This window comes from Amblyomma mixtum, chromosome 2, assembly GCF_055824585.1.
Source record: "Amblyomma mixtum isolate Tamu chromosome 2, ASM5582458v1, whole genome shotgun sequence".
NCBI classification, from domain to species: Eukaryota; Metazoa; Arthropoda; class Arachnida; order Ixodida; family Ixodidae; genus Amblyomma; species Amblyomma mixtum.
The window spans coordinates 317,812,360-317,834,585 of record NC_143013.1 but is presented as its reverse complement, the minus strand read 5'-3'; the positions used below and the strand labels follow the sequence as shown (position 1 = coordinate 317,834,585).

Here is a 22,226-nt window from a genome sequence, read left to right as displayed (position 1 = left end):
GCTCTTTTGTACAAAAGAACACCAAGAAAGCTCCTCTTAGAAGCGAGAGTTTCGTCCAGCGCTAGTGTTCAGTCACTCCATTAGAAAAAGAAGACCACACAACCACAGCCACACCATTGTGGCAGTTTGAGCGATAGAAGCTCATGAAAAAATCGTAGATACAGCAGCTGCTCTCTAAAAATTGCGTCAAAGCAATTGAAGCGAAGAGCGCGTCTCTGTCCCATTTCAAGGCACTTCTAGCAGGACGACGCGATATGCATACATTTCAGCTGTGCCACAGTGCCCGCCGAAAGATGCCCATTCTTCTTAGTGGGCCCCATGAATAAGCGTAAGTATTAACGAATTCGTAGACTAAACAAGGCAGAAGTTCGGCGATTGAAGCTATCATTTAGCCCGGCTTTGTTTGGGATGCAGAAGGAAGCACTCCTGCCGCATAAACCCTCGATGCTCGTCCAGAAACCTCCGGTAGCGAAATTCTACACAAGGCACCTGGAGTAAAAAAATTTGTCACCAGACAAGCGTGAACGTGATATAAATCGCGTAGATCTATAACTTATATTGCATTTTCGGCAACGATTAACATGCGACGGGGTGAAGTCACGTAAAATGCGCGTGGAAAAGCTTGCGAGCTTAGACATTTACATGATTACCAGTAAAGTTCATCGAAATTTGAGTGAGTAGAACTAGAGTGCGACACCACCGGTCGTCGTGGTTGCTTCCGGCCAAGTGAAGTTTGTCACCAGGCGATGGTGTGGCCGGCACTGGAACGCCTTTCTGAAGGCCGTCACGGAGGGCATGGCAACGTTGCAGATGGCCCTCTGGTGGGGACAAAGACGAAAATTGTTAACTTTGCGTAAACTTTGAAAATGCTTAAACGCTCATTTTGGCAGAAACTAGCGGTTCCTGAAACCATGGTAAGCATAAAAGTATGTCTGGTTTGGTTTTGTTTATTGGGGCTTAACGTCCCAAAGCGACTGAGGCTATGCGAGACGCCGTAGTGAAGGGCTCCGGAAATTTCGACCACCTGGGGTTCTTTAACGTGCAATAACATCGCACAGCACACGGGCCTCTAGAATTTCGTCTTCAAGAAATTCAGCCGCCGCGGCCGGGAGCGAACCCGCGTCTTTCGGGTCAGCAGCCGAGCGCCGTTACCACTGAGCCACCGCGGCGGGGGATAAAAGTATGATTCTATTATTATTTTTCTGGTGTTGATCAATGGGAAATATTTTAAGGCTGAAAGATGATTAGGAAAGGGAAGAAAAACAACCACATGTCTCTGGTGGGATTCGAACCCACGACCTCTCAATTTCGCGCACAAACTAAGCTACTGCGGCGGCTGTCCGATTCCCTACTTTTGCGAATATTTATGCTGCGTGTGATCTAACCTTAGTTTAGTTTATAATGTTTAACATCCCAAAGCGACTCAGGCTATGGGGATGGAGTGGTGGAGGACTCCGTATAATTTCGACCGCCTGATGTTTAATGGTTGTTTAACATACACTGACATCGCAGACTACACGGGCTTCTAGCATTTCGTCTCTATCGAAATGCAACCGTCACGGCCGGGATCGAACCCGTGTCACTTAAACTTAAATTTAAGAATATTTATCAGCGCAACCCTCGTCCTAGCAGTGGGTGTATATCACACTTTGTACTACCGCGAATGTGACGTGAAACGTAATCTAATGGTGAGGACGGAAGCTGTGAGAGAACCCTGTTATGCTACCTATAGCATCAAGACTGCCAGAAGCGAGGCCCTCGCTAAGCCATTGACCACACAAGGGTAGAGAAGTGAGGGGCTTGTTATGACATGCATATGAAAGAAACCAACAGTCTCCGAAACTAGTAAAAGCATACAGGGATGTTTGCATTATTTCTGTTTTATTTGCGGTGTTGATGAATGTGACATTAGTAGCGCAGTTACATTAAGGCTAAAATATAATTGACTAGAAAGTAGAAAAACCATATGCCTCGCGTGGAATTCAAAGAGTTAAATCGAACGCCGGGAAAAGAACGATGACACCTTTCTTTACTCAACATCACTGTTGTTAACTGGTTTGTTCATAGAAGATTTGTGGCCAAGTGCTACATCAGGGTGGCCAAATCCTGCTCTGGCTAAGTGGTAAAGGCGCTCGTCTACTGAGCCGTACCTGGGTTCAAACGCGACCGCGGCGGTGGTGGTGGTGGTGGTGAAAAAACATTTATGTACAGAAACACTTAAGGAGGTTATGTATGAGCTGACCCAGAGGGGGCCAGCCATTACAAGTACGTGGAGGTTCCTAGTTCGGTACCCCAGTGGCGTCAGCCGCCGCCCGGGCTCACGCGACCAAAGCCCGTTGGGCCTGCAGGTCAGAGCAGCCGAGCAGGGTCGCCTCCCAGTCCTCCCGGGTTGGGTTGGGGTGAGGGGGGGATAGCAGGGTTGGAGCTGGAGAGGCAGGCCCCTATCATGGGGTAGATGTCCGAAGACTAGCTTCTCCGCATAGTGCGGACAGCTGCCCGAGAAAGATAGGGGCGAAGTGTTTGAGAGTTGCCGGGCACAGCAAAGTATTAGTATACAGGCGAAGCAGAAGCCGCTCCTCCTCCTTTGAGAGACCTTTACACGGGCGGGGATAAAGGACGTGGCCAGATTGATAAAGTAAGAAAATGTTTTTGAAGGAGTAAGCTGGAGTGAATTCGAGTTCCTGATCGTCGGGGTTCGAGGGTAATGTCCGGTGAGAGAGCGCGTGGGCGGAGCGGTCAGCTGCCTAATTTCCCTCAAGGCCCATGTGAGCAGAAGCCCAAACGATACGCCGGTGAGCTAGGTCCCCAGTGCAGACGCTGTTTTGAAGAAAAGTCTGAATTTGTGCACATACGCCCCTCACCAAAGTGCACAACCAAAATTTCATTGTCTCTTGAGACAGGTTCAATCCCTGAAAATATCGATGTCCGGGTACTGGGGCTCTTTATACATCAAGACAGACGGTCAGAAAAAACATTGGCCAAACTCCGTCAGGTGGGGGACCAGGCGGGCCGCTTGGTCCACCGGGTTTCTAACAAGCGCGGGGGGTTACAATGTAAGGACGCCTTGCGGCTGGCGCATGCATTTATAACCAGTCGAATGCTATATTCGACTCCATACCTCTACCTGCGGAAGCAAGACCAGGATTCACTCGAAGTCATCCTCGAAATTATTAAGCGGGCTCTGGACCACCCCGCGAACACCTCCAACAAGCGCCTCCTGGGGCTGGGCATGGTGAACACATTTCGGGAGCTCCGGGAAGCTCACTTAACCAACCAATACACAAGTCTCTCGAAGACATCGTCGGGTCGCCGCCTCCTTGCCCGACTACACATCCGACTCATCACTCTCATGGAAGAGCGCGTACGTATTCCCTCCTAGTGGAGATGCGCCTTTCACGTGTGCCCTCTTCCCGCGAACGTAAACCGTGAGGACCATAATGGCTGGCGCCTGGCGCGGGCGGAAGCCTTGGCCCGCCACTATGGATCGAAACTCGGCGTATTCTACGTGGATGCCTCCGGCCACCACCATGGGGGTTGGTACAAGGCCGCAGTTGTCCACCATTCCAAAACAGTGAACGGCTTTACTTTCCGAGCCCGTCACATAACACACGCGGAGGAGGTCGCTATTGCGTTGGCTGCATGTAATCCCACTTCAAAAACAATTATTTCCGACTCGCGAGGGGCCTGTCGGAACGTCGAGCAGTGCTGGGTACCGTATCTAGCCGACCGCGGTGGCCGTGTTTCGATGGAAGCGAAACGCAAATGTTAGTGCACGTTAAAGATGTGGTGGTCGAAATTATTCCGGAGACCACCACTGCGGCACCTCTTCTCTTCTTCGTTCACTCCCTCTTTTATCCCTTCCCTTACGGCACAGCGCGGTTCGGTTTTCCACCAAGATATGTGAGACAGTTACTGCGTCATTTCCTTTCCTCAAAACCAACTTTCAAGTGAGGCAGTGAGTTGTCGGTTCTGGCCATCGAGATCAGGCCGCACCCCGGGCCTCGTTATGCAATTCCGCGGCACCAGAATTCGAACCCCGGTCCTCTTGAACGCGAGGCGAATGCTCTAACTCTACGCCATCGCTGCATCTCTATGGATAGGACAGCGAGAACAGGCCGCGCCGCTGCTGCTGCCGCTGCAGCACTACAGATTGCACTGAGCCGCTTAACTGTTGTCTTTGAGGTTCCTGCGCCCATCTGGTTGTGGGCAACCTGCCACCTATGTGTCCCCCCAGATGGCAAGCAGGTCATCCAGGTTACGGGACCTTGCAATGTCATCACAATCTGGCCAACGGATTGTAAGTAAACTGCACACCGTTGCAGGTGGCAGTTCAATTAATGATTGGCCGCAAGCGGTTGCTCGGCGCTACCGGTAGCAGCACCTTCCATCGCAGGGCAGTGGCGGCGCATCGCTTAGCCGCTACAACTGCAGCAGGAGTGGTATGAAGACGCCCAGGGATCTATGGATGTAAAGTAGGGAATGACCGATTCCGCAAATATGGAGATTAATCCATTAGCGGTCTCGAGTCATATCCTTAAAGCGGACCTTAAGTCCAATTTCGCAGATCTTGGTTTGAAGCCTGCTTGATTTTGAAAACGAAGCCTTGAACAGATACCGATGTGAAAACCGAAGCACTAGCGCACATAACTCGCATGGCCTAGCCACGATAGTCCGCCATCTTTTTTTTTTTTCGAAATGAGTCGAATCCACCTACATGGAAACCGAGAAAAACGCGAAAGTTTATAATCGACATATACCATAGCACTATTCAAAATGTTAAATTCTTCGCTTCAGATATAAGCAGGAGCCACACTAGACAACAATGTAATGAAAAATTAGGCAAATAATTTAATTAGTGTCAGTACGTAAACTTTGTTTCACAAAAGTTTACTGTGTGGATTCGCGGGCCCTACTGTGCTGCAATACAAGTGGGTAAACGCAAATAGCAGCCTTTTGTCACAAACACTGACGTGACAGCCTTCTTTTCTGGTGTACATGTATTCTTTGGCAGCGGAAAAATAAAACTAGCTAGGCTGTATGAAGCCTGAGATCTATTGTTCTCCACGGTAGCAATTCTAATTTCATTACTGGTAGCGAGCCCCGCCGTGGTGGCTCAGTGGTTGCGGCGCTGGCTGCTGGCCCGAAAGACGTGGGTTCGATCCCGGCCGCGGCGGTCGAATTTCGATGGAGGCGAAATTCTAGAGGCCCGTGTACTGTGCGATATCAGTGCACGTTAAAGAAACTCAGGTGGTCGAAATTTCCGGTCCCTCATAGCCTGTGTCGCTTCGGGATGTTAAACCCCAATAAACCAACCAATTACTGGCAGCGAAATGATATTATACACGTGTACCGGACGCAAAACAACAGGTTCTTGTGCTTTTTCCACCCTTTCATACATACATGAAGTCACTCCGGCAAGGAAAATAAACAGTGGCAAGATGAACCCTCACTGCAACTTTTCGTCCTTGCGTGCAACAAGTACGCAGTCAGGGGCGATGCTCACCCCTTGGAGGCCGAACAGTTTCTGAGAGGTGCTCGAAACAGCTTGAGACTCCATTACCTGCACTTGGAGCTCGCGGCCCGTGGCGCCGCAGTGAGTGAAGCAGCTGATCAGGAAGTACAGCTGCTCTGCGGGGACGTCGTGGAAAGCCCACTGAGTTTGCGGGAGCGCTGCCTCGGCGTCAGCCATGGCTCGAGCCTCGGGCAGGCGCAGGATGTTACTGGCGATCTGTGCCGCCCAGCCGGCAGTCATCAGCTCCCGCCGCTCGCGCGTTGTCGGGGCCGAGAGGAAGCCACTGCTGTTCATGGCAGCCTCGTAGTTCGAAACGATCTTCACCAGCGGTTCCAGGTAGCGGAGGATCGGATCCGTGGGATTGCACTGTGCACAGCAGATATGGGAGAGCAGGATCACTAGCTCCTTAGTGAAGCGAATAGCGCACAAGTGTGAAACATTTAGCGCCTACATTGTGTTTCCTGCACGCTTCCTGTGTTTCCTGTGTTTCCTGCAGCGGCATGGCACACAGAGTACTTCCTCTCTCTCAAAGGTAGAGCATCAAAACATTCGGCTACGCGTACACCCGGCCAAATATTGAAGTGCCTCGGGTGTTGCTGGTTTGGTTTGGTTTACTGGGGTTTAACGCCCCGAAGCGACTCAGGCTATGAGGGACGCCGTAGTGGAGGGCTCCGGAAATTTCGACCGCCTGGGCTTCTTTAACGTGCACTGACATCGCACAGTACACGGGCCTCTAGAATTTCGCCTTCATCGAAATTCGGCCGCCGCGGCCGGGATCGAACCCGCGTCTTTCGGGTCAGCAGCCGTGCGCCGTAACCACTGAGCCACCGCGGCGGGTGTTGCATCGCTAAATACATCTTGTAAAAGGTTTTTTTTCTGTTACACCGCTAGCATATTCATGCTGTAATTTGACGCCTGAGGTGGAATTTGGGGGACTTTTTTTCACGTGATATTCGAGTGGAGTACTTGCATGATTAGATAAAATTACTAGAAATCCAAATCGTCCGAATCTACGAAGAGCCAAAACAAGCGGCATACGCAGCAATGGTTCTGGTCCATATGGCCTCCTTTTCTGGGTAAACTACCACTCCTTTCATGGCGGACAAGTCGTTTACCCAGAGTAAGCGCAAATGCGCCACCAGAACCATTGCTGCGTATTCCGCTTGTTTCGGCTCTTCGTAGTGGCAGAAGATGAATATTTCTGGTAACTTTGATCGAAGCACGCAAGTACTCCAAACAAACATTAAATGAGCAAAAAAAGACAATGAAATGCCATTTCAAGTGTCAAATTACAGCATGAATATGCCAGCTGTGTAGCCGAAAAGAACCTTTTACAAGGTGCATTTAGCGATGCAACACCCGAGCAAGTTAAAGATTTGGCCGGGTGTACACGACATGACCATGCACGCCTACAACACCTACACTCCACCACCACACCGCATGGCTCACTCTTGCACCGGCTCCTCAATAAAACGCATTCACTAGAGCTTATACGTGGCGTCAGTGCAAGGGTAGCGTCATAATCGCAACAGACACCCCGGGCTTCAAAACTAGAAAATGTATGGGCGGATGGAAAGAGGGTACAGGAGAAGACAAAAGACAAGAACGAGTTTAAACTTTGACGTGAGGTGGAATAACGAATCCTGCGTCAATAAATACATGTCCGTTTGGTAAAAGAAAAAACACCAACTACCTTTAATGTGTCTGTCAAATAACGCAACGATTAACCAAGCGTCACCGCCTTACGCAACATGACAATCCGCGTAGCGAGGGAACGTTAAGGCAAGAAACGAACGTTCTTCATCTGCTTGTGCCACTGAAGAATCGCTTGCACCTGCTTTATGACAGATGACTGAGGCATCGGTGATACATCACGCATGTTGTTAAGCGTGTGCAAGAAATCTTTTACTGGCACCGCTAGATAAATAATTTTCCTTTCTTCTAAAGTATTGTCACCTCGCTTTATCTTTTGTGTGAGGCGCAAATGACAGTGATTCGCGTAAATTCGCAGACATGAGAAAGACGGCTAATGCTTGTTTTTTAGCGCTATGGTCACGTATTTACTGACGCGGAAATTTTATAGAAGTTCAGTTCAAAGTTTACGCTAGTCATTGTCGCTAGTAGTTACTGTACACTTCAACTGGCGCCATGAGCACTTGGTACCAGTCTAGCTGTAGCATAAATTCGCATTACCCTAGCGGTAAACATCAAAATAATTTTTTTTTTACTTGCGGCGTTAGTGCCAGCCCCACATTTTTTTTTTTACTTTCTCCAGCGTGTCGGATTGCTGGTGTAATCTACAGCGCCTTCCAGTCCAGCACGTGTTACTCACTGCCCGAAGGTGGCTCTGTGCAAAGCCACCTGGCAGGGGATACCCTTGGATACACCATTATTTGTTTAAGCATTTATTAATGCTGGTAGCATTAAGAGCATAGTATGAGCAGAAAAAAAAACGGCGGCGTCCCGCGTTCGTCTGATAAAAATCGCTGATTGGTATACTGGGAGGGTGACGTCATGAGGCCAACTGACCTCACCGAGCGCTGGTTTGTTCAACGGCTTGGTTACGTCATGAGACTACGTGAAATCTGCCGAGCGCGGTGGCGGGCTGTGCGTGTGTTAGCAGGTGCGCTTGGTTGTGTGCAGACGTGTCTAGACAGCTCCGCGTGTCGGATTGGAACCGAGCCGGAATCAACGCCGCGTGTGTCTACCGCACGGGAAAATCCCCGCATGCGGAGAGGGCGACCCCAGCAGTATTTCGCGGAATATGGAGTATCGCCGGCTGCCCAGGCTCAGCGCATACGGCGAGTAGCACTGACGAAGGAAGAGAAGCAGGCCGAGCTGACTTCGGACACCGCATTTCCGACACGTATTCTAATTAAGTCTCCCCTAAACTTCTGCGTATCACTTCCATTCAGGATGCAAGTAACACAAGTGGCTTGTCAGACTGCTATGCCGTCGTTGCTCAGTTGGCTTTGGTGCTCGGCTGCTGACACCAATATCGCGGGATCGAACCTGGCGGCAGCGTGTCCACTGAAGCGGTATGCAAAAGTGTGCTGTGCAATGCAAGCACACCGGGTGGTCTAAATTAATTCGGAGCCCTCCACGAAGGCGTCCTTCATGGCCAATGTGTCGTGACGGGACGCTTAAACAGTCCTACCTGCCAGCGGCGGATCACTACCGGAAATGTAAAAATAGGCCCTGCCACGCCACCATTCAATTTGTTGTAACAAGCGCCGAGGTGGGAACGTTAACAGGAAATTCTCCGCTTTGTTAAAAATCCAATGCCGACTTCATAACTCGTGTGTTTGACTATCAAAATTTCCAGCGTACCTAGCCCAAAATTAAAAAGGTTCTAAATTTTAATTATAGTTACGTCTGTTAATCTTGATTTCAATTTTACAAAATTCCCTACAGCCTCAAAAAGTATCCGTTCATGTTAGCAGATAGTATAAAGCGTATGAAGTCGGCATAAAGCGTCAATGATCTTATCCCGACCGCAGGCTTTTCAGTAATTCTGAAAATCACGCATACGTTGAGAAAAGCAGCAGAGCGTACGAACGTAAGGTAAAAGCCGTATGCCCTCACCTTGAAGCGATCGTCGTAGAAAAAAACAAACCGGGCCAGGACGATCAACTCCCTGCAGATCAACGTAGCAGCCACTGCCACTTGGACAGCCAGCATACTGGCCGGGCCGAAAAGCGGCGGCGCCGTGCGGTAGTTCCGGACGATGATCTCCCTGGCCACCAGGAGACGATACAGTGCGTGGCTGGAAATACCTGGCGCGTGCAGCATGGTCGGCAGCGGCCGGCTCATGGACTTCTTCAGCACGTCCACGCCTCTGCCGACGGCCCTTATGTAGCCGTCGAAGAAGTCCGCGCGGCTGTCGAGGCGTACGTACACGTATACCTTGTCGAGCATGCTCCAGATCAGGGTCATATTATAGGCGTTTGTCGAGACACTGTCCACAACGAGAGCGAAGAGCTTTGTGAACATTTCACCGTAAATACGACTCATGTCTTTGAGCGATAGCGCGGACAGGCGCATGAGCTTCCAGCTGTTGGCCCTCTCAGCCTGCGTGTCATGTTCGATCTTCCATTTTGCCAGGGGCATCGCAAACTCGACAGCATCTAGGCACTTATCGTAGCGGTAGGCTTCTTCGGTGCTAGCCCAGCCAATGTCGGCAAGCATGCTCGCTGCAAGGTAGCGTGAGACCCACGGCGACAGAACCCAAACCACGTAAGCACCGAGGAAAAGCTTGAAGCGCTCTGTGAAGTCTCTGTGGCTGAGGTGTGTCGCGTTGAGCTGCTGGAAAAGTTCGGGTTGCATGTTCACAATCTCGTCTTCGGGCCACAACTGCGCGTCGTCTGGAAGATGGCCATTGATAGCCCGCCGAAGTTCCGAGTCCGTCAGGCTCTGGAAGGTTGGCAATGCGGCAGGGTCCCACAAAAGGTGAACCTGCTGGGCGATGTCGTCATGTGCGGCAGTTACGGCCTCGATCATGCCCGAGTATGACTGCCCGGTGCCTCCCACAATCTCTGCACAGCGCCGCAAGTAATTGTGGTGCGTTCCACGCGCTATGAGCAGCTCGAAATCCCGAATCCACTCGACACAACGTTCGTCCAAGGTTGTGTAGATGGCGCTCTGGTGAGGTAGCGACGGATGAGGGCCGACGTAGAAGGCCCAGAACACGTGTAAGCCAAAGTGCAAAGAAGACTTCACCAGAGTTTGTAGGAGCGCAGCTCGCGTAGCCGTAGACGTCAGCGGCCATGGAAGACCCAGCTCGAGCAGCAACTGGCGAAGATTCCACGTGCTTTTTCTGCGCACCTGTGGCACCAGCAGTGTTAAGAGTGAAGTACTTGAAATAAATGTTCCCATTCAAAGCTTGCATTTCCGGTTAGAGCCAGTTTACCGCGCACTGTGCTGTGCTGCTTTGCTTTCAGCTTACAAAGCCTGGAGCAACCACATGTAGTAAACACAGGGGAGCCATGCTGTGCTAAGTACGTGCAGCAAAACATACGATATTTCGCAACTTTATATTATTGCTTTCGCGCACGGCAGGGACTTCTCTGCGATGGCAACGACTTTCACGCTGTTGAACGCGGCAGCGGGTGCGAGCTTCTCCGGCCATAGCATAACTACAGTAGGAGCGCGGGCCCAGCGCAACCAAATGCTCGTCTTGTCTAGGCTGCACTAAGGTTTTGGCGTCGCGCCATGTCTGGCCCAATCATCGGCTTCTCCTCATTCCTGTCCTTGCTCAACCATCCGCTCCACCTTAGCACGAACTTGGACCGCGCTATGACTCGGGTGTCTCCGCCAGCTGTGTCGTCAGGTTAGAAGCTCGGCTCAGGATGGGCTCCCAAAAAGACTCTCGAGGTACGAAAATGCACTGTAATATACCAACACACAAATATAATCTACAAAACTTGAAACACACGGTAAAAGGGAGGAACGTTGAGCAAAAAAATCGCTGCCTCTCGTTGTAGATGGCATTAGTCAAAATCTTGAAATGGGTCTAGTGTTCAACACACCACACATACTGTGCACTGGTCCATGGGGACGCAGTCGTTTCCTGTGAGTGTCTGGGGAATCTCTTCCGCCCTGACTCGTCAGCTGTATCCGGTTTCTGTTTGCCTTTCAGCTTTGTAATCGTTGTTTTCATTCCTCGGTCATTTGTACCACTTTGCCTATGTGACACTGGTGACGTCACCACTGGATTACGTCACAAATAATTGATGACGAAGTAATGACAAATCTCTAAATAGTGACTAAATACTAATTAACTGCTAATTAATGACGCTTAAGCTTCGCTTTTAGAAGTGGAACGCGACAGCGTGTTGTAGCGCTGCCAGGCAGTCCACGGAAAGCCACCACCCGTTCGGCGCGATGCCTTGCCCATTGAACGCAACTCTTTTTGAGGAAAGGAAATGGAGCAGTAATTCTCTGTCATCTCGGTGGGCACCCGAACCGCACCGTACAGGAAGGGAGGAACGCCACTACCCGTTCGGCGCGAAGCTACCGGCGCTTGTATGCCGGTCCTGTAGGAGTGCTTAGAGAGTCTCGTTAAATCTCGTACGGTGCCCGGATGCTCTCGTTTCAGTGCCCGGATGAGTGGAATTCAGTGCCCGGATGTTGGCTCTCGGTCTCGGCGTGATGTCACCACACTGCCGACAACGGCAGCTAAAAGCATTTCATGCTTAAAAGCATTTCATGCTTAAAACTTGACCTACAGACTGGCGCTATCAGTATTCTACAAGAAGGGCATCCTTTAACGCCGCGCTCAGTTCGAAATGTGATGCAACCACAGCTATGTCGTGGGGAAGTTGGTTTCATGTGCTGATTGTACGTGGAAAGAAATAAATGTGAAAAAACTAAAGTGCGCGCTGATATTTCTTTAAGCTTATTCCTGGAGACATCGCTGCTGTGAAATGTATTTAGGTGAGAAAAGACAGGCCTCTTTATTCGTAGCTGTGAAACATGACTACTAAAAAACAGAGTCGAAAAAAACCCCGACGTGAGTAAAGAGGGCATCCCAAGTTATTTTTGATGCCAGTGGCACTGGATTGAAACAAGTGGCTGCGGAACACAAAACACGCGGCTCGATTCTGAATCGTGTTCAATTTGTTAACAAGAACTTGCGTGCACGGGTCCCATATGACGCAGGCGTATTCAACAATAGGGCGAACATTTGTTACCTACAGCAGTTCTCTGACGACTTGTGGAGCATTTTTATAATATTTTATAAAATTTAAAAAGCGCCCAGTCTTCAAGACTAGGTTATCTACATGGCGGTTGCACGACAAGTCTGAGCTAAAGGTTAAACTCAAGTGTTAATTCTGCCTCGCTTACCTGTGAAATAATTTCATTGTTTAAATAGTACTGTGTATTTTTCAGTTTATGCTTTCGAGTAAAGCGATTATGCTTACATTCAGACATATTTAAATTCATAAGCCAGATGTGTCACCAAGAAGAAATACTGCTATGCTCATTTCGAAGTACTAATGCGTCGGAATCATGTTGTCTTTCTCCATACTAGACGCAATCGTCAGCGTACTAGTTAGAAGTACTACTTCTAGAAATGTGTCACAGCAAACAATGATGAATTGAAGCTTGCAGAGTGAGTTGGTAATTCGTAACTGGTTAATGGCTGACGCTTCCCGAGTATGTTTACGTAGTAAGAGCAAGAAATGAGCAATTGGAAGTCAGCGCTCGTGTGGTCATGTCTCTTTCTTGTACTCTGCTGGTTCCGCGCTGTTTAGCAGAGGGACAATGACGAGAGCTTGTCCGCGAAAGACTGCTGCTGTTTTTATACCTGCAGAGCACTTCGATGCTGTGTGGAGCTTACGCGCATATTCAGCGTTCCGGTATTTGCACTGGCTCAGGCTTCGGCCCTGTACTGAGCAGCATATATTTAAGCAGAGTAGACATAGTACTCAAAAAAGACCTGAAGGACAGTACATGCAACTTCAAGTACTGTCAGGCTGGAATCAAGCGCGAACACGCATATGCAGTACTTTTCTACTTTGCAGCGAGATTTTCGTTTACAACCCGATTATGAACACGTGCTTTGTTACATCTTCCCAGAAGCATGAATCTGGCTAGTTGTACCCTGCAACTGAAAGTACAATGGTATCACATTTATGTTTTGTTCACAGGCGCTGTTCGCACTCCATTTAGGTCTAACTGTAAGTGGATGTCTTTCTTGTGCTACCGACTCGTGTTCCGTAATTCTGAATAACATAACGACAGTGTTTTTAAGCAAGGCGCCTGAACTTAAGTTTGCGTAAGGAATGCCAAAATAGAGCAACCTGCAGTTTATGGATCTAAATTTTATGTTTTCACTTAGCCAAGTGTGTTGTCATTATGCACCAAGATCTGAAAAACCGCTTCTTGATTTGGAGTCCAACCACACAAAGCTGGTCAAAAACAGGACCGTCATGGTGGGCCTTGGAGCAGCAATAAAGGGATCCTGTCGGCATGAGGTTCAAACAAACTTCAGAGCACAATGTTCTCGGTGCAGAGCAGCCACCTGGTGGCGAGCAGCTTGAATGAATGAAGTCAAAGAAGCAGAAAGGGGCTGAAAACCGCACAGCCAAAAAATAACAGACAAGGCAGCAAAAGGTATGTTAACGAGTCACCGCACAGAAGATAAAAGTAGCGGAAAAATTCGAGGCGAAGGCATTGTCTTCTGCTTCAAACCAACTGAGCAAGAATCTTTGTCTCTTTGCAACGCAAGACAAATTGACACTACCACGGAAGTTTGAGGTGTGCGTCACAGCACACCGTATATATGCGCAGTGCAAGTTTGGCATAGTATAACGGATCCTGGTTCTCTTGTGGCCATTTTTACGCGCAGAAAAACAGGCAGGTGCTTAAAATGAACACCTGTGGGAACTTGAAAAGTTACTGGAAGGATAGGCTTCGTCGAAGCTGGTTCCACTTCGTAAAACTGTGAATGCACTCCTTATTTGCTCAGCACAGTTGTGTCGTATTACCACAAAGAACATATTGAGCAGGCTGAAGGCATAGCATATCACCAAGAAGCAGACGCGTATATAAGCCAGGCTTCCATAGCATGACCTAATCACGATATAGGGCTCGTGGAGCAAGATACACGCCTGTAGCAGTGCGCCACTGTACTCCAGCTGAGATGTCTTGTTTCTTGTGCAGGACAGACCTTTGGTCCGGAAGCCCCGGCCCTCAAGGAAGAACGTTTCAACGCTCGTGTGTACTCTTGAAAACTGCTGGACGTTCTGATAATAGATCGCGACGCAGCTCCCCGTAAAACGACCTTTACAACAAGTGGTGGAGATTTCATAGGTGGACTCCAACACTAGCTTGTTCCGCGGCGGAAGACATTTAAGTGCGCATTTCCGAAAAAAAAAGCCAGTTGTGAGCGCTGCGTTAGTCGGTCCCTTTCGTTACCTTGTCTTACGTTTTTTGTGCTGTTACCTTTGTTTCAGTACTTCTTATCTATTTTAATTTGTTCATCCTAAGTGCCCTTTCTGGTGTTACATAGGCGTGGGGGAAGATTGCGTGAAGTGCAAAGACTATGTACAGCCGGCCATATCTTCAGCTGGCATGCGTGACGGCCGCATATTCCGTGCTTCTGTAGTTATGACGGAGCAAAGTTGCGAAAATCTAAAATCTAAACACAGGCTTTACCTGACGACCCTCCTTATAATCAGGTGCACCTATGTACTCATTCACAAGAAGCTCTGAAGCATCTAATGAAAGTCCGGGGTACTCTTCGGGTTACCCAGGCCATACATGCTGCTTGTCAATCTTACCCGGTGCCTATGCTCATCCACTGGGTACAAGCTCGCACAGATGCCCATCGCATCGCACCTGACATAATATCTCGTTCAACTGACATTCCACAAATTCCACCTGCCTCTTTGCCACCAGATCCACTTCTTACACATCGAACATCTTCAGCCTCCCTCAGGCAGAATACACGTGCTCTTATTCCGCCGTGTACCTACCCCCTTCCCCCAACCTATCACAGGTGGAGGAGGTCTCTCTGAGGCGGCTGCGGATCAGAGTGGCCCTTACGCCTGCAGTTCGCAACCAGTGGCAAAGTGACAAGATTCCTGCGCTGCAAAAATGCCCTCACTGCGAAACACCCGCTTCCGACGCCAATGTCCACCACCTACTGTGGACATGCCCAGAACTTCGCTGGTGCGCGCTCGTGTTCTTCAAGAGGCAGGCCTGTCTTCAAACAATGACTCCAATTTTCACTTGTGGCTAACGAAAAACATTTACATCCGAAGCTTATGTGACTTTTTACACACAACCGGGCTTCACGCTTTCTTGTAACGCATTATACAGTTCATTACTAACATCATGTTTTATGCCGTTCAGCACACTTAGCGTCTCAAGTAAATAAATAAACGCAGGCTCACTAAACCCGTTCTTAATATCGAGTTTTCCGCAAGTTTGTTTCGTCATAAAGCACAGAAAAAGTGGCGTCGTGCACGCTAGCTAAAGATTTGGTAGGCTGTACATAAAGAAATATATTTATACACCGGACAAAATGATGCAAAATAATACATGAGTTTGCAGTGGGAAAGGCAATTAAGAAAACACATTACAGGCCTAATTTATTGCAAACGATGACGAAAAATATTAAACGGCAAAATAGCAACAATTTGGTCTTGAAAAAAAAAATTTACGCGCATTGCGAGGACGCTTGAGAAGAACACAGTTTCAAGAGGAGTTTTGGTGAAGTTTTGGTAAGTTATTGAGCTTTAGGAAAAAAGAAAAATGGTGTCAACAGTTAAATTTCGCTCGGATTGTAACGTTCATCTGCTTTAAAGTAGTGCTCGGGATATGACAAAAAGGAAATAAAACTTGGAAGCGCAAAAGTTTGGAAGCGACGCTAGGAGTAGTGATGAAAAGTGCAAGTGGTTGGTGAGTTCTTTTTGACAAAGGGATCAACTCGACTGTCTTCCTCACCCTGCTGAGGCACTTGAGCAGCATCGCCGAAGCCTTGTCTCGCGCCCTCACCGGGAGCGCAGGGATTGGCCTCAGGAGAAGGCTCTTGATGACGCGGCCGTCGAAGGCGCTTCGGTACTTGTCCAGCGGCGACCGGTAGCGGCGCCCGACGTTCGCGTCCCAACCTCCGCAGACATGCCTGCGACCCAAATTTATCTCGGATGAAACTGAAACATAACTGACCGAAAGCATCTATACTACTGTGTGCGCCTTCAAGTGGCAGACCAAGTGGTTACCAAATTTGTCAATAATGTTGCACGAGAAGCTTCTGCCTAGCTATTATTTTCATCCATCGTAACTTCGGGTAACCACGAAACGCGTTAATTTTTCATCATGGCCAAAAATTAATACATTGTTCTTAATCTCCTTTTATTCTAGCGTTTGTGGAACGTTACAGATAAGCCTTGGAGTAACATTTTCCTAGGCCTAAACAAACATTAGAACATATGTGCACTTTAGCCAAAACAGTAGAGTAGCGCTGGAAGGACTGCTCCGCCAACAGTCATCCACTATAACTTCAAAGAACACTCTCCAAGGGACATGGGACAACAAGCGCTACACACTACAATGCACTGCCAATACCTGCAATTCACACACTCAGCTCTCACACACGTAGGGATGGCCTGGCCTCAGACTTACTCAGCCAGCCGTGATGGGGTGATAAGTGATAGTTGGTTGGTTTATGGTTGGTTTATGGTCCTCAAGAATTTCGCCTCCATCGAAATTCGAACGCCGCGGCCGGGATCGAAACCGCGTCGTTAGGGTCAGCAGCCGAGCGCCATAACCAAGAAGGGAAAGGGAAGATAGGGTGGGAGGCGACGGGTGAAAAAGTGAAAAGAGGGAAACGCCCTTCCTGCTCTTAGTGAAGAGTACAGAGAGAGGGAAAGACGGTGAGAGGTGACGGGCGGCCTAGAGGCTTGGCTGTCCGCCGCGAATGCGAGGAGTGGTTGGCTCGAAACGCCCCACTGAAACCCACTGTAGAGTACCACTGCAGGACTGCGCAAACAAGGACACACCTCCGGCATCCTGACTTTGCGAGAAAAACAAAACGCGTCCAAAAAATTATTTCGTGTCACACCACAGCTAACAGCCAAACATTCGCGTTAAGGCTGGTTAACATGCAAGCGACTGAGCGATTGAGCGGCGCGCCGCAGCGAAAATTTCCAACTTGTTGGAACTTCACCGCTCATCGCAGCGACGACTCAAAACAGGTTTTTCCGCCGCGGCGGCAGGATTCGCTAGCATTTTCGCTTGCATGTGGAAGAGGTTTTACACAAACTTAACCGTCCCGAGATTTCTTGTTTCGCGTGCTTATACTGCCGCAAAGCCGGCATCTGGCTTTATCTGTTTCTGACGCGAGACGCGATCAGGTTCATCTCGAATGATCTTAAGCACACGGAACTACTTGTACGTGGTTCAAAATTGTTGTGACTGCTACTGGCGCTTAATCTTAGACGTTCTTAGACAACTTTAAAATTGAGCGCGGCCGACAGCGGCGATTATTCTGTCGTTGCATGACCGCTGAGGCCGCCTGCTGCAAACGCCGCCGCCGAGTTGTTTAATTCTTTCGGGGCATAAGGCAGGCTTATAAAGAGTTCATCTCAGCACTACATCAGTCTGCTCGTCTGTTCTTCGTTGCTGTCACCACCACGTGAGAATACTTTAGTCTCGTTTACCCAGGCAGAGCGATGTGGCAGCAAGAAATTATTCCAATGCTGGTCTCATCAATGTGGCAGCGCATACGCCGAGGTGTCCACAGATAGTTAAGCAAGTGTAAGACAGCCTTTTGATTGAACATATCCAGCATTTACGTGCCCGAGAATTTTAATAACAAGGTCCCCAACTCCAGCGCAACAACCGGTTTGTGGCTCGTTTGGTCTCATACTGAGCACAACGAGGCGATGGGATTGAACCAGCTCCAGAGGCCGTGTTTTAACAGAAGCGAGTCGCGAAAATCGTCGTGTAATGGGGCCTGGCACATATAATCCCTGGGTGGTCTAAATAAATGCTTAGCCCAACACTAGGCATTTCTCAAAGCCATTTTCTCTCTGTGCCGATCCTGTTATTTATAATATGATGATAAATACGTGTTAACTTCTAGGATAAATATAAAAATTGGAGGGAGACGGGACACTTAAGATCCGCCTTAAGGGCATGACGTGAGAGCGTAATTAATTCCCATATATGCAGAAGGTCACTCTCTACCTTATATTCATAGATCGCCGGGAGTCCTCATACCCCTCCTGGCACATTGTTGCAGCGGTTAAGCGATGCGCCACTGCCCGGCGATGGCAGGTGCTCCCAGCGGTTGGCCTTGTGCTACAAATGTTGCTCTTCCCGAGCCTCTAATCATTAATGTAACTGCGACCTGCCATGGTGGGCAGTTTGCTATCTGTTGGGCACGTTGTTATGACGCCGCAAGGTCACTTGACCCCACCTGCCTCCAAGGTTACTCTCTGAACACCACCTGCCAGAGTCATGCCCATTTTTTTTTTTTTGCTCTCACCGTCGACATCGACACCGGGTATTTGTAGCGAAAGCTACACTAGGCTAGCAGAAACACATCTCGCGGTGCCTGCCAAAGGCCACAACTGCGCATGCGCCGTTACCATGGCAACCAGTACCATGACAACCATGGCGACGCAGTCGCTGCGCTGCACTGCGCATGCGCAGAGTCGCGCCGCGCAGATGGGATATAAGCCGGAAGCGATGGTCTCCTCCTCAGACGCGCACCACGGAAGGAGAGTGGCCGTGTTCGTCACGGCAGCAGTACAGGTTGGTTGGTTTATGGGGTTTAACGTCCCAAAGCGACTGAGGCTATGAGAGACGCCGTAGTGGAGGGCTCCGGAAATTTCGACCACCTGGGGTTCTTTAACGTGCACTGACATCGCACAGTACACGGGCCTCGAATTTCTCCTCCAAAGAAATTCAACCGCCGCGGCAGGGATCGAACCCGCGTCTTTCGGGCCAGCAGCCGAGCACCATAGCCACTGAGCCACCACGCCGGCCTGCGGCAGCAGTACAGGATGCGTGAGATTGAGTCTTCCGATTCAGAAGAAGTCTCGTATGGTGCAAGGCCGGCCGACAGCGTGAAAACCAGGCGAGAAAGCCTAAGCGGGAGGCCAAGACACCCGAAGAACGAGAAGAACGTCTCGCGAAGAGACGCTGCCAAGCTGGCGAATGACAGCGTATCGCTACCGAAATGTTAGTAAACGAAACTGCTTTCGCTTTGCATATCCCGGCCTAGCTGAGCTAGGCCACTGCAGTTTTTTGGACAACGGGGCTTTTAACACTGTCGAGTAAAAATACGATATAATTCGAAGAAAGTAGGTGTGAGGATAATTTTGGCCTTAAAGATGTGGTACTTCAAAATCTTCGTACAGAAAGGGCAGACAACAATCAGGCCCAGCCTTTCTTGTTTCTTTCTCAAGTGGTTCCTTCCTACAGCCACAATTACTGCAAAGTGCACCCCTGTTCTTTCAGAAATCGGGAGGATAGCATTACTTGCGACCGCACATGACGGCGTGTGTCACATCGGTCTATATCGAACGAAATCGACAAGGCCGCAACACGCATTGGTAAGCAACTAGTACTGAGACCTCCTGCTGAAAATGGAGCGCGAACATGTGAATCGAACCAACTACACAGGAAGTTGTTGCCTGTGCAACAACTTTAGAGAAATTTCCTAAAAGTGAGCGATAGACAGCCTGCAATAGACTTTTCCGTGCCGATCGCAGCTGCGCCCCACACAGCCTAGCGAGAGGGGCAAGCGTATTTCAGACGCATCTGTCTCTCTGGAGAAGCCACACATGGCGAGCGTGAGCTAACAGTCAAGAGCACCTGGGTAAGCAAAGCTGCCAGACAAGCTTGCGCCCGTAGTAATTCAGTACGTCGTCCCGCTTTTGTTGCGACCAACCAACTGACAATTTTCAGACGCGCAGTGGAAGAATTTCCGCGCCACCTAACCATCGTAGGTCTCTTATAGGTTACAAAGTCGTTATGTGGAGCGCTGAGTGGAGTATGTGTGACACGGAGCCATATTTCTAAGCACTGGTGGAAAATGATGCAAGGAAAACTTGGTAGATATTAATATTTAGCAACAACTCGCGAACACTATACAGAGCCAGTCTGTACTTGTGGTTTACAGCGTCAGACAATATATCACAATGGTTGACCTCCTAGACTGCCATGTAAAACTACACGCTTGAGGCCGATGTTTACTTTGCCCGTTAGACATAATGACAGCCACCAGGAGCGCTCACTGGTAGAAGTCGTCGCACGGGTGCACGCCCAGATCCCGAGAGCGCCGCAGGTCTTCTTCCAGAAAGAATCGCCGCCGCCGGGAGAGCTCCAGTCGATTCAACAGCAGCGCCGGCGTCGCCAGGAGGGTGGCCGACGTGACCACGACGGCGACCAGCACGAAGGAAGAGTAGCGCAGACAGGAGACGCGACGGGACGTGTCCTGCGGAGGTGCGCGAGGGTTGGCCCTGGTCGCCGACTCTTGCTTAACCGGAACGGGGCCCCGAGGTCGCGCGGGAAGCTGGAAGGGGCTTGTACCTCGCCGCATGCCAGCTCATAAATGGAAGGACGGCTGCAAATGCTAACCACACGGGGCTTCTCTAACGATATCCTCGTGCCTGTGCATCCATTCTTTGTCTTTTACTCTCATCGGTGTCTCAAACTGGATGCCACACTACACAGAAGAATTCCGCCAGGTGGCCAAGGACGTTCTCTTAGAGAGAGAGGCCACAGCAAATCATCCCAGACATTGCATATAAGCACATAAACTGTTGCAGGAAGTGTTCTCGCCTACCTATTGGCGATCAAATATGCGGCAAGCAGTAAATTTCCCTGAAGTTTGCTGACGCCTACATTGCTATTACCGGTGCTTGGTTCATTGAAGCGAGGCTTTTATTTGGAGGTTGCGTGTTCGTAGAAGACGATGAGCACACAGTTAAGTAAGGCGTGTTTCTCTTCTTCTTAACGATTTAACCTAAGTATTTAACCTAACCATTATATTTAGGGTTAAAAAATCATCTTTCCAGCTTGCGACTATATTTTTATATGGTGAAACCATTCTTATTGGTTTCAAATTCCAGTCTCGCTCTTGGTTGGCAGGATTAAAACGCCCCTCAAGCACTTACTTACCAATCAAACCACACGCGCAAACACAAACCTACACAGGCGCACACGTACGTATTGCAGATTATTATGCATGCCCATACACATGTATCCCTGTGTACGTCACCGGTTACACCAAACGACCAACGTTTTGTTACTCCCGCTCGAAAATAAACAAATGCACACCTTCATCTGAAATCCCATTATTTTTATAAAGTAGTCTCGGCTGTATAGTTTACTCAACACGTTCTTTTATTTGTTCCGCTGCACAATATGTTGTGCATCAGCTATTATCAGTGGCACCAAAATCGTAATGAAAATTGAAAGCCGCTCACGCCAGTCTTAAGCACGAGCATGGGAAGAAGATTCGAAGATTTCTGATGCCAGAAAGCGGTGTGCATCGCTCATCGACTGCCGGCCCCGACCAGTCCTTTTATTGCCTTCGTCTCAACCTTCTCACAAACTACTCAGCGTTTCTACGGGCCCCACAGTGCCGCCATGGGTAAAGAGTATTCTATCTTCATCTGAGATCCTAAACCTCCTTCGCATGATCGCGAAGATCAATTGTCCAGCCTAAAGGCGGCACGTTGAGAATCATTTGGATATTGTAGTTTTTCTTTTTAGTCCTTAATGAAGGGAGTTGCGCTAAAACACACGGACGAGAATGGGCATGCGCAATTCCTTCTTTCCTTAGCGCAATTTCCTTCTTTAAGTATGTACGACCGACTCGCCCAACAACGTGCTCTCTTCTTTTTAGTCCTGGAAGCTCAAAAAAAACCTGTTTCCTGTATTCTTAGTAGGTCCAGCTCTAGGCGACAAATACAAGCAGGTGTGCATTTGTGTCATCTCAGAACCAAGAAAATACGAAAGAGATTTCAGTTTCATCGCTGCCAGTACAGTGGCCCTTTTTAAATATACCGATGCGTTGTTTTGGTCCCCCTACAAAATGTGTACTGCACCTAACGTTCAGCATTGTTGCTTATGGTGCGACTGCTTTTGCTTTCTCAGCATTTTGTGCTTCTTAGACTTCTGGAGGAGGTCCTGGAATGACGCGCGGTAAGCTGGAGCGAAGTGTTTCTCCCATTCACTTGTTACCCAG

At 49.2% G+C, this 22,226-nt stretch overlaps 1 protein-coding gene across 1 annotated transcript; it reads right to left on the bottom strand.

The window, feature by feature from the left end:
• Positions 1–683: 683 nt before the first annotated feature.
• On the bottom strand, positions 684–20,573 carry LOC149365111 (uncharacterized). Its single transcript, XM_089568788.1, has 5 exons — positions 20,269–20,573; positions 15,968–16,145; positions 9,098–10,336; positions 5,561–5,878; positions 684–818 (listed from the first exon to the last, which is right to left on the bottom strand). Exons 1-5 carry the CDS (start codon positions 20,571–20,573, stop codon positions 684–686), a joined length of 2,175 nt encoding a protein of 724 aa, XP_089424914.1.
• Between the last annotated feature and the right edge of the window lie 1,653 nt (positions 20,574–22,226).

Excerpts from the sequence above, each read along its gene's own strand:
- LOC149365111 (XM_089568788.1), bottom strand. The coding sequence starts at position 20,573 with ATGCGGCGAGGTACAAGCCCCTTCCAGCTTCCCGCGCGACCTCGGGGC. Across the intron at positions 5,879-9,097 it reads TCTACGACGATCGCTTCAAG|TGCAATCCCACGGATCCGAT; the intron begins GTGAGGGCATAC and ends TGCTGTGCACAG. Across the intron at positions 819-5,560 it reads GCCGCGAGCTCCAAGTGCAG|AGGGCCATCTGCAACGTTGC; the intron begins GTAATGGAGTCT and ends TGTCCCCACCAG.